Source organism: Gregarina niphandrodes (genome assembly GCF_000223845.1).
Source record: "Gregarina niphandrodes unplaced genomic scaffold scaffold00001, whole genome shotgun sequence".
Taxonomy (NCBI): Eukaryota; Apicomplexa; class Conoidasida; order Eugregarinorida; family Gregarinidae; genus Gregarina; species Gregarina niphandrodes.
In genome coordinates, this window is record NW_011645773.1 from 117298 (window position 1) to 129185 (window position 11888).

General features: G+C 55.1%; 3 protein-coding genes across 3 annotated transcripts; 1 reads left to right on the forward strand and 2 right to left on the reverse strand.

Annotated features, from left to right (window-relative positions):
• Nucleotides 1-295: 295 nt before the first annotated feature.
• Nucleotides 296-9283, reverse strand: GNI_002310 (hypothetical protein; the record flags this gene model as incomplete). Its single annotated transcript, XM_011130186.1, has 1 exon — nucleotides 296-9283. One exon carries the CDS (start codon nucleotides 9281-9283, stop codon nucleotides 296-298), a length of 8988 nt encoding a protein of 2995 aa, XP_011128488.1.
• A 240-nt stretch (nucleotides 9284-9523) lies between these two features.
• Nucleotides 9524-10892, forward strand: GNI_002320 (hypothetical protein; the record flags this gene model as incomplete). The annotated part of the gene is made up of 2 exons (XM_011130187.1): nucleotides 9524-10555; nucleotides 10785-10892. 2 exons carry the CDS (start codon nucleotides 9524-9526, stop codon nucleotides 10890-10892), a joined length of 1140 nt encoding a protein of 379 aa, XP_011128489.1.
• Nucleotides 10893-10897: 5 nt separating this feature from the next.
• On the reverse strand, nucleotides 10898-11643 carry GNI_002330 (putative 40S ribosomal protein S11; the record flags this gene model as incomplete). Its single annotated transcript, XM_011130188.1, has 2 exons — nucleotides 10898-11365; nucleotides 11611-11643. 2 exons carry the CDS (start codon nucleotides 11641-11643, stop codon nucleotides 10898-10900), a joined length of 501 nt encoding a protein of 166 aa, XP_011128490.1.
• Nucleotides 11644-11888: the final 245 nt, after the last annotated feature.

Genomic DNA, 11888 nt, shown 5'->3' on the forward strand with positions numbered 1-11888 from the left:
TTCACGAACTCCTCCATCACCACAAATCTTTGCACCTGTTCTTTCGGCTCGTTATTTCGCTGTCCTGACTCACCCAACCAACTCTGACTCACCCAACCAGACGTCCCACCCAACCAACCAGACGTCCCACCCACCCAACCAGCCAACCCTGACTATTCATGTCAACTCCTCACTCACGCCCAGCTACACACCACGCCCGACTGCACGCACCCGGTAAACGACAAAGCGACGACGGCAACCTGCCGTTCGTTGACTAGCTGCCATCGTTGGCTGGTCTTGGTGCCAGCAGGACAGGTTAAACGAGCTCTGCAGGAGGAGGCTGCGCCGCAAGAGGAGACTGCGCTGCAGGAGGAGACTGCGCTGCAGGAGGAGACTGCGCTGCAGGAGGAGGCTGCGCTGCAGGAGGAGACTGCGCAACAGGAGGAGACTGTGCCAAAGGGGGAGTGTCAGCGGGAGGTTGAGAAGGCGGCACGCTGGGTGCTGCATCGCCACCTTTCCACGGCGGCATGCCCTTGAACTTGGGCTTCCCGAGCGACGGGGGTCCCGCCAGTGGACTACGTGGTTTACCCTTGGCTGCCTTCGGCGTTTTGAACTTGCCCGCCGGACTCGCAGACTTCGAACCGGGTGCCGGACCTTTACCTTTCATGCCCGGACCTTTCTTCCCAAAGTCTTTCATGGAACTCTTCAGCGGCTTGCCCACAGCGCTCTTGGGCACAGCGCTTTTGTACGATTTGATCATAGCACTCTTGGGCGATTTCTTCAACGCACTCTTCGGCGCTTTACCCATGGCACTCTTTGGCGATTTCTTCAAAGCACTCTTGGGCGACTTGGCCGGTTTGGTCTTCGGTCCCTTGCCCTTCTGTGGCACCCCGCCTTTGCCCCGACCAGTGGTGGTCAAGATGGAGCTAATGTTGCCTTTGGGAGGTCGTTTCCCGCCAGGACCCGCACGAGGCCCTCTGGAGATCTTTCTAACGGCGCTGTCGCTGCTTGAACTGTCACTGCGGCGTTTTCGGCTGCTTCCCCCCTTTGCCCCTGCCCTTCCCCGCTCGGTCCTTCCCCGCTCGGTCCTTCCCCCGTCACTCATCTCTCTGGTAAAGCTGACGTTGGCGCTCTCACGTCCGGAGCTTAGCCTTGCCATGCGCTGTGTTGAATCTTGGAAAACTTCTAAGTCGGGCGAACTGAGCAATGCCTTGATGCGACTGGAGGTTCGTCTTACTCGGCTGGCGAGTGATTCGGCGGGCAGTGTGCGCGGCAACGGTTGCGGGTCGGGGTCTAACAGATTTTCGGGTGCAGCGAAGACGCCGGTGTGTTCGCTGTACTTGACGACAGGTGGCATGTCTGACACCTGGGTAGCAGCGGAGCCCCGTGAGATGCGAAGTTGCTCCAGTGCACTACACACTTTCTTCAGCTTGGTTGCTATTAACTTTGCGTCCAACTCTGAAATGTTATGATTGTCTCGCAGATCCAACACCTTCAACGTACTCGGCCGGTATGCCACATTCGGGTGCACACGACGCACGAACCGGTACGGTGGTTTGGCATCCACCAACGCAGAATCCTCTACCGGTCGTGGCATGATCGCCTTCACCTGGTCCAACAACGATGTCACCTTCTGCAACTGCTCCTTATGCCGACTCCCGCGCCCGGATTGTCGTCCGCGGGAATCGCGCCCGCGACGTGACTCGCGCCGCGACCCACGGAAGGAACCCGCCCCCCGTAACGACCCCGAACCGCGAAGCGACCCACTCAACTTACCGCCACGAATCGCCGATCGTAACTCCGGCTGCGCGTTCTCCGACCCCTGCGATGACTCCTCGTCAAACGACCGAGAAGATGCTGAGGAAGAAATGGACGACGAACCGGACGAGGAGGAAGAGGATGCGGACCCGGAGGAAGACCGGGATGAGGAACGGGAGGAAGACCGGGATGAGGAACTGGATGAAGAGTGGGACTCGGAGGAGCCGCCGGCCCCGGACTCATCTGAAGAGGAGACGCCAGGCGTGCCGTGCGCGAAACTTACCGCGCGGCCTGCCGAGTCCCGGCGTCGGGACTCGGGCCCACGACTTCGGCTGGAGCTGGTTGAGCCGCGGAGGCGGCCTGAGCCAGAGCCGCGAGTAAGTTCGAGCGCAGTGGAGCCTTCGCTCGCGAAGGAAAGCGAGGCCGCAGAGTGGCTGCGCATGGGGTCTGCGAGTTCCAGACTGGCGCCATGCAGCGCCGCCTGCAGGAACTTCTGTGAAGTCGCGCCACCGCGAGCCTTTTGCGCGACAGTGGCGGGTAGCGGTTGACCGGTGGGAGAGCCGAGGACACCCAAGTCGCGACCCCGTGGAGAAGGTGTTCTGCCCGGTCGTGGGGAGCCAGGTCTGTTAAGCGACCTAGGTGACCCCGGCGGTAGCTTAAAGCCAGGGCTCGGCGGGGACTCCGAAGGTGGCCCCGAAGATGATTCATGGCCTGGCATTCCGGTTCCGGGACCAGTTATTGGGGCTAGGGTGCGAAGAGACTTGGGTTGTGCATTGATGTCCCCGCTGTCAGATCCTGGTTGTAGTACGTGGCCGAGAGAGACTCTGTTTTTCACACTTGGGTCGTCCCCCATGGCGCCAGGTCGTCCCTCACCAAGCGTTCTACCGCGTTCCGATAAAGAGGAGGAAGATGAGGAGTCGCTGAAGCGAGCCCTGACTCTCGGCAACTCCGTCTTCCTGTGGGGGGTTTCCACTCCAAAGGCTTGAGCAATCCTTAGCTCGTTTGCCAGCTGATTTGCCGTTATCGGTTTCCTTGTGGGAGAACGTCTCACCTTACCCAACTTCTTTAACTTGCTCTTTAACTTACTAGGAGGCATCATCATCTCATCCAAACCTTTAAGCAATTGCTTCACAAATAACGGACCAAGACCGTTGTACCTAACACTAAGTACCTCTAATGAAGATAATCGAATCAGTGTCAAAATAACTTGAGCTAATCTTGGAGAATCCATTATCAAATTACAATCCATTATCAGTACTTTCAATTGTAAATTTAGGGCAATGGTTATCAACGACTCCTTTAATAAAGAGCTATCCAATGAAATCCTGTTCACACTAAGATCCAATTTACACGCACGAAAATCGTAACGAGACAACAGCAAACCCAACTCCACTAAATGCTCAGAATTGAACCCAACATTAACCAGATATAAAGCCTCAATTTTTCCTATCTCATCCTCTCTATTCCATTGATCCTTCATATATTCTTCCATTAAATATGAACTATAAACACATCCTGAAAAATCCCAAATGCGATTGGAATCCGGTTGCTCATGTTCATAACCCATCTGAACATTGGTTGTACCATTATACAATTCTAAATAAACTAATCCTGGTAATTTATAAGGGGGATAAACACCATTTTGTAAATCTGCAATATCTGATCTAGTAATTCTTCGAGTTAACCTTTCATAATTATCCTGACGCATCTCCTGAACATTGCGTGGCAACTTCTTGTCTAATAATCGAGCTCTATTGCTTCGACTTTCTAAAAATTGCGCGAATTTCCTTTCTCGCAAACGTGTGCGCGCGCGTTTTCGTTGTTTGGTATTTTCATCGACAATTGATTTCCATTTATCCATCATATATTTACGTTTAGAATTAATTTCGTCGTCAGTTACTTGTAATTTTTCATTTTGTAATTTGACAAATTCCCTCTCGCAAGTAAGATATTTAGAGTGGTTTGGGAATCCAAGTTGTAATACAGATGATTTAAACCAAGGAATAGCTTCAAGGCAATCGTTGGGAAAGTTATCAGGTAGTTTAACATCATAGAGAGCCACTAGACAAAGAAGGGGTGCTTTTAGCCAGAGAATTCTTAGTAATACTTTCATAACAATATCATTAATTTGAGGGTTAAGATTGAGAATAAGTTGTCGAATAAACCATTGTTTAGATACGCCACCGATTTTTATATTCATGTTAGTTCGAAGTTTAATATATCCAGTTTGTGATTTATGGCTAATAATAATACCAGATTCTCCGATATATAGAGCGTCCTCAATTTCATGGCTTGCTCTTTTAGAAGCAAGCATATGGCATGTATGATACCAGTGGGTTGAATTGAGTTCGCATCCTGAGAGGTTGATAATTTCAAGTGATGTTTCTGAAATGAGTTCTGATAGGAATAGTGCGACATCCATGACGGGCAGATTATTCAGTGCAGGTGTATGGGCAATGGATAGATGTCTGATTTGTAGTAGTTTAACAGTATTGAGTACGTTAAGGAGACGGGCATCCATAGAAAGTGTTCCCTTATTGACATAAAACGTTTCGGCAGACCTAAGTGTTTCTGCGGATAGCCAGTTAGAGTAATTGAGGACTAGTTGTCTAATAGACCATGATATATTACTTCCTGATAGGTCACCGGACATGAACATATCACCTGCACATCTGATCAGATATATACTATCACACGGTAATGTCTGGGCTGCCTTGAGTATTAGACTCGATAATAAATTTCGAGGGAAGGATACATCCTCAATGAATAAACTTTTACCATTGTGTGCACTTAGCATATGGCTTGTGAGCTGAGACCGTAACAAATTGGGTTTGATCGCTACATTAATCGCGTCCTCAGCCGGTCGCTCTTTCTCTTCATCTAAAAACGTAATGTCCCTATATTGTAACATCACCTTCTTTAATGCCATTATACTTGTAAGGGAAGAACCTACTATAGACACATACTTAACGAATGGCAATGATTGTAAAGTAGAGATCAGACGTGCAGCACTCCTGTCATCAAACGCATTGTACTGTAACAGTATATGTAACGTACGAATTATCATTATATTCATTCGTGGCATGTCCACAACTCTAGACCCCGCATCCCCATGGCTAGATGACCGCGACTTCTCCGAGGAAGATAACCGTCGTCGCGACCGCTCCGAGGGTGCCTGTGCTGTCGCCACCTGTGCTGTGGCCATGTCCAATAGGTTCTCTTTGGACTTAGCCAGTCCGTCACAGAAACCGTCAACGAATTTGGTGCCGAACGCGTTGCTTTGAAGATCCAGCAGGCTTAGCCGGTATCGTGTTCGAAGCAACAAATCAGCAACACCTTCACCCATGGCCGTCGAGTCGGCGAAACCACAATCGGATAAATCCAAGGACTCTAATGGCTCGAGATGCGCTAGACACTGCATCAGTCTCTTCGGGTTCATTCTGGCCAGCGACGGGTTCTTCGATAATGTCCAACATGCCAGTGTGCGCGACAATGTACCCGCTCTGGCCGCAATTTTTTCCACCATCTCTTCATCCACATTGCAGCAACGCAAGTTCACGTGCGATATACTCCGCTCCACACGCAACGACGTATCATAACCCGGACCGATTACTGGTATGCCTGCGGCGCCAATGCTGTAACCACTAGATCTTCGATCACCCGATCTACGAGATACCGCGCTTCGGGACGGGACTGCGCTTCGGGACGGGACTGCGCTTCGGGACGGGACTGCGCTTCGGGACGGGACTGCGCTTTGGGACGGGGCAGCGGAACGTCGAGGAGGGAGGTACTCACTCGCACGTCCGCCTCGGTCAGTCTTGTCGAAACGTTCGTTGTTTGCTAACTCGAGATCTGTGAGTATCTGAAGCACTTCATCAAAAATCATCTTGTTCGAACTGAAGTCCAACGTCGTGCTATACAGATTCGTTAACGCCGTCTCCACCGCCGGCCATGCTGCCTGTCCGTACAGTCGGTCCATGCGACCTACATGCTTCGAATATGTCGAACCGTAAGCCAAAGCCTGCAGCCAACGACGCATCGTCAACATGGTACCAGAAACGAACCGAAATTTCCGGAGATTTGTTTGACCCCTTTTCGACAACATCATGTCACAAATGTCCGTCGCAGAAATCTCAACCTGGTATTGACTCAACGTAGTGTAACGACGGATCATGCTAAAACCCGAGGCTGCCGTCGGCGTACCCGGATTGAGCGCATTTGATAACACGTTTGTAACACCCGTTGCCAACCGCCTCATTAACGAATGGCCGTAATGCCTTTTGAAACAAGCATTAATCGACTCGGGGGTAATTTGCAACAAATTTACAGCTATCGTATGGTCATGAAGAAACGAATAGCATGCCAGCAACTGTACAAACCGCCGGTCAGGGATCTCCGGGAACTCCGGAAATGTGCCCGTCGGTGCAGCACTGCCTTCTATCGCCGTTTGGATATTAAAGAGCGCCAAACAAGTTTCATAGCACACTGCCCAAACAAACCCCTGTTCGCACACGTGTGTGTCCTGCCGGATAAGGCCTTGGTACAAAATTCTGCCCGTCAGCATTTGATCTAGCCATCCGTCAGAGCGGGTAGCCTTACTGTGGTTTTCATACGGAGCATATTCCACGTCAAAGGGCTGCTGCAACGCTTCGTTCAGAGCATTATGTATTCGCGACTTCTGGTCGTGTTCCTTGTCTGCAAGCAACAATTTCCGAATCACCTTCGGATCACCGAAATCTGGCTGTTCCTCCGTATCGTCGTACTCACGATCGGTATCACTCCAGCTAACCACGGGCCAGTATTCCTTTTGCAATTCGTAGATACTATCAATATATTTCAAATACGTTCGATCTTTACAATTCTTGCAGCTCAACGCAAGCAACTGCTCGTAACGAACAACGGGCATGACTTTATTGTGCAACCAGTCACCGAAGGTGTCATAGTGGCTCTCCTGTTCCGCAGTAAGCCCGTCTCGTTTCACCACCGGTAATTCTACTCCTTCTTCTTCCTCATCTTCCGTTCGCTGAGCCTTCTCTGCGGGTATCAGTCGGGCATCCTCCAGGGTCGGGGTGGGTGTCTCCCCGGCCTCAAACCCAGGTCCTGAAGGTCCAGAGAGTCCCTCGGTTTTACCAATGATGTCGCCCGTTGGCGCGGTGACGGTGAGTGTAGGTATCTGAACAACGTCTACGCCTCGGGTGAGTAGTTCGTTTTGCAGGTCAAGATCGTGTGCTAGTCTCTCTCGTTCTTTACGATCCGCTTCACGTTTTTTTTTTTCACGCAGTCTCTGAAAATGCGTTTGCCGGGTGCGATCGAAGTCCTTAACCACGTTGAGCAGTAGGCTCTCGTCCAGCGGTAGGCCGGGGTGTGTGAAACGCAGATCGCCGGCGGGGTTGACACCTTCTTCACGGAACGACAACCATACGCGCGGGTCCACCTCCTGTGCACGCGCATTCGTCGTGTATCGAAATAATGGCGCGTGTTCCGCCGTCGGACGCACACGACGATGCAGTCCGCCTTCACCGCGGCCCTCACCCGTTTCTAACGCGCGCTCCGAAATGCAATCGAACACACCCCTCATCGTCTCCGCCCCAGTGTCGCTTCGCTGCACCACCTGTCCCACCAACAACTCCTCCACCCGATCAATCGCCTCGTACGCAGCCGGGTTATCTAACGACACCTCTACCGACTTCTTTAACTTCTCACCCAACCGCTGATGCAAGTCCTCCTCCACACTCCCCCTTCCACCACCATCCCCCAGACCACCAGGAGTACTCACACCACCACCGGAGGTCACGCCACTACCCCCCGAGACATTTCTCGAACCGTTTCGTGAGACGACCCGGCGTGTGCGGCGGGGTGTAAGATGATCAAGCATTGCCAATAGCCGATCGGGAATCGGGAGGTCCACGGTCTCACCGTCGACGGTAGAGCGAAAATTCTCCTCACGGATCTGGTCACCGAGAGCGTCCAATTCCCGGAGACGCACTTTGGGCACACGGCCGACCTCATCGTCCATGCCTTCTTCGATCGCGCGGATCGCAGCCTGCGGGTACATAGCACTCATCTTCCCAAATTCAGGCACACGCAACCTCTCCTCCATCGTCGCCACGGCGTCCAGCACCTCTAGCTCCGGCACAGGCACGCGCGTAGCCGTCATCGCGTCCTCCTCCTCCGCCTGCTCATCCACGAATTCGAGCCCCAACGGAGTCGCGGCCGCGTGCATCACACGGAACGCCTCCTCCATAACTGCCGACGCGTCTCCCGCCTTTTCTCCAGGACGAGACCCTGGCCCCGTAAAGGGCGACTCACCCGGCCCCGGCGGCAGAAAGCCACCGCCGGATGGGGCGGCGAAGCCGCTCCCACCGGCGGCGTCTTCAGCCGCCATGTCGAAAACAAGTTCCTCGGGCACGAGCAAGCCGTAGCTGGGACGCAATGCCTCCAGGAGTTCTTCGAGTTGTTGGGTGGGCGCTGGTTGCCGTTTCTGCCAGTTCACGGCGAGCCCTTCGTCGGCCATGCCGCCGCCGGTACCGGGCAAGACTTGGTGCGCCACTGCGGCTGCGCGCTTGTCGTCCGCCACTTCGGTCGAGACGCAAAACGTTTCGAGTGTGCTGCCAACTGCCGGTGAGCGTCTACGCCTTACCGGGTCCGCGGCACTCGTAATCAACGCGTTCCCTGCGTCATATAGCAACCCAAATTCATCGCCTTGACGCCAACCCCCGGCCACCGTCTCCGTCGCGTCCGGAGTGGCTAGACCGTCCAGACTCCGACTGCGGTCCAGACTCCGACTGCGGTCCAGACTCCGACTGCGGTCCAGGGCCGCCGGACCCTCTAAGGCGACGTCACGGTCGCCTCGTTGGAGCGAGCCACTGCGGCGGACGGTGTCACTGCCGGTGCCGGTACCGGCGGTCCCCAATTCGAGAGAGGCGCGGCGGCCGTCGAGAGAGGCGCGGCGGCCGTCGAGAGAGGCGCGGCGATTGGGTAGTTCGCCGGAGAAGCTGCGGCGCGAGAAGTCTTGGGAAGACTGCTGGCGCATCAGAGAGGGCGAAGGGGAGACGTCTGGATCTGCACGATGTGCGCTGAGTTCGTGCAACAGCGACTCTTGAGTGTGTGCGCCCGTCATTGTGTCGATCCCTCGCCAGCCTTCGTACACGGGGAGATTACGCCGCGCCGCGGTGCGCAGATGCGCCTGTTCCTGTCGACGGGCCAACATCTCACGGTATTGCGGCGGCGCCAGGATGCTGATGGTGCTCTTCCGTACCTCCGTCCGTCCGCCAGGTCCTGGCATCCCAGACAATACACCGGTTGCGCTCGGAACCTCCAACGGCGCACTCCCGCGGCGACCTGACAGGGTAGTCGATCGCCCACCCCCAGCCGGACCCGCGGCTGCTAGCTTGGTCCCGGCTACGGCCGCCGGCGGTACCGCCAGCGGCGCAACCGAAAGCGAGTTGCGCCCCGGTGCCAGTCGTTCGTTCGCCCCCGCAGCCCCCATCCCCACGGCCCTGGTCTCCGAGTGCTTTGCATCCGTTGTGGTCGCAAGACCCGCCATTTTGAACCCAGGTACTTGCCCTCCGTGATCGTTCAGCCCGGTAAGATTGCGTCCTGGCCCTCGTTCATTCCGTCCCGGTTCGTTCCGTCCTGGTTCGTTCCGTCCTGGTTCGTTCCGTCCTGGTTCGATGTTTGCGACGGAGAGTCTGCTCTTTGTGGCATTGCTCTTTGTGGCATTGCTCTTTGTGGCATTGCCCTTTGTGGGAGCGGGAGGGGGGTCTTTTAGGGCTCGCATTTTTAAATGTTTAGGACGTTGCCGCCGGAGGAAGAGGATGAGTCGTCGTCGTCATCATCCGCGACCTCGGTGATGGCGGCGACCGCATTGCTGCCTCCCGCTGCCACGACCAAGAGATCGCGGCCGGCTGTGGAAGGCGGCCGGCGCAGAGGCAGCGAGGATCTACCCCACTGGGCGACAGATAGGCCCCCGCGGTCGCCGTTCGAGTCCCGGCTCCTGGAGGGAGGAGAGGTGTCGGAGGGAGAGGTGGTGGAGGGAGATGTGCGCACCCCACGGGTGAGGTCTTCTAGGGCGTTCAGTTCGCGGTCGCCAGAGGCTGTGGGTTCGCCGGAAGCTGTGGGTTCGCCGGAAGCTGCGGGTTCGCCGGAAGCTGCGGGTTCGCCGGAAGCTGCGGGTTCGCCGGAAGCTGCGGGTTCGCCGCCGCCGCACACGCGCGTGGGGGCGTCGAGGGCGGGTCTGCAGGTCCCCGTTGTACGTGGCGAGGCGGCGGCGGCAGCATTGGAGCGCGAAACGGCGATCGCGGCGTCGTTGCTCGTGCCCAACGCGGTGTTGAAGAAATCGCTGGAGCGGCCGCGGCCGTTGTTGCCGGGTCAGTGGGATCGGCGTTATGAACTCGGTCAGACAGACTTGGTTTCGCGGCCGCCCTCGTCGGCCTTCTCGCCCGTCTCACACCCTCCTATATCAAGCCTGTCGCTGCTCGCCGGCTACGAAGACGACGACAGTAGCAGCACCGAGGGACGGAATTCAGGCCGGGACGAAAGGAACACGCACTCGGAAGCCGTTCGCAGCAAGCCCGAACTCCGGCTGCCTGAATACAACGCCCAGGGGGACCCAACCCTAGGCGCAGACGGCACCCCCGCGCGTAATGACAGCACATCACAGAGTGACGAGGCTGCACCGATTGGAGGACAACCGCGGACGGTGCTCCATGGTAGAGACCTCGCCAACGCTAACTGGCAATATGATCCAGACCTGGTCACCTGGCACAAGCCAAACAGGTCTAGTCAATTCGATCGACTGAGCAAGAGCAGACACCAGGTAAGCGTGCACCGCCAAGGTCGCAGACCGGGCCACACACTACTGGGAACACAGAACCGGGAGACACAGTACTGGGAACACAGACACAGTACTGGGAACACAGACACAGGTGGGACGGAGAACACCTGGTCGGAGGCCTACGGACAAGCCGGGTGGGTTATGGACAAGCCGGGTGGGTTATGGACAAGCCGGGTGGGTTATGTACAGGACGACGAGTATGTGATGGTAGTTAACATATTTGGGTGCGGTGGCTGAGGGCATGGGAGACAATGTGCGCGAAGCTAGCGTTCGAGGTCGACAGGAGCAGCGGGCAGTTCGTGACCGTTACGGTTGGTAAAAAAATTAATAGAGGCAGAACTGTTTTTTGGCAGCGCCAAAGATCTGTTTGGGCTCGACGTTAAGGACATTGAAGGACACGGTCTTGGAGATGGGTCTGCACTCACCGATGGTGACAATATCGCCTTCCTTGTATTCGAAGCAGGGAGAAATATGGGCGTTAAGGTTGGTGTGTCTCTTCTCGAACCTGTTATACTTGGGGATGTAGTGAAGGTAGTGACGTCTGATGACCACAGTCCTCTTCATCTTAGCGGACACAATCATGCCCTTCAGGATGCGTCCACGGATGGCAACATGGCCGGTGAACGGACACTTGTTATCGATGTAAGTGCCCTCCTGAGCCGCACGCGGGATAGTGAAGCCCATACCCACTTGGTGCACAACGCGTTTCTTCTGACCCTTTTGGTGCAAGTTCAACAGACTCTTCTTGCCATTGGCGCGCACAATGTGCTGCTTCTGGTAAGCACGCTCGTTCTAAAACACACGCATCAGACAAAGCAACAACCCGGGGGGGGGAGTAACACACGTGTAGTAACACACGTGTAGTAACACACGTGTAGTAACACACGTGTAGTAACACACGCGTGTGGTGGCAGTCTTGCGCACGCGGTGTGGTGGAGAACACCGTCCACAACACCCACCGCATCAGCGAGCAACATGTGAACATGTGTGTCAAACACGCGCGGAAGATGTGCCTTCGCCAACTGTGTTTAGCCTACCTGCTGTTCAAGAGCTCCGACGTGGACAGCCATATTGCAACGGGGGAGTTAAGCTTAAAAAAAACCGAGCGAGACAAAACTAGTCTGGGGCCTTTCTTCACTAGGGGGGCAATTTAACAGGTCTCTGTGCGCGTTTCAGCACACGAAGCTTGCTCTTGTGCTCCGATGGCGCTCATGTCAATAAGACAGATATCAGGGTCCACTCCAGGGTGTATTCTCGTAGTGACTCCATTAAACGGCAAGATAGTTGCCAAGAGCAAGATAGTTGCTACGAGAAA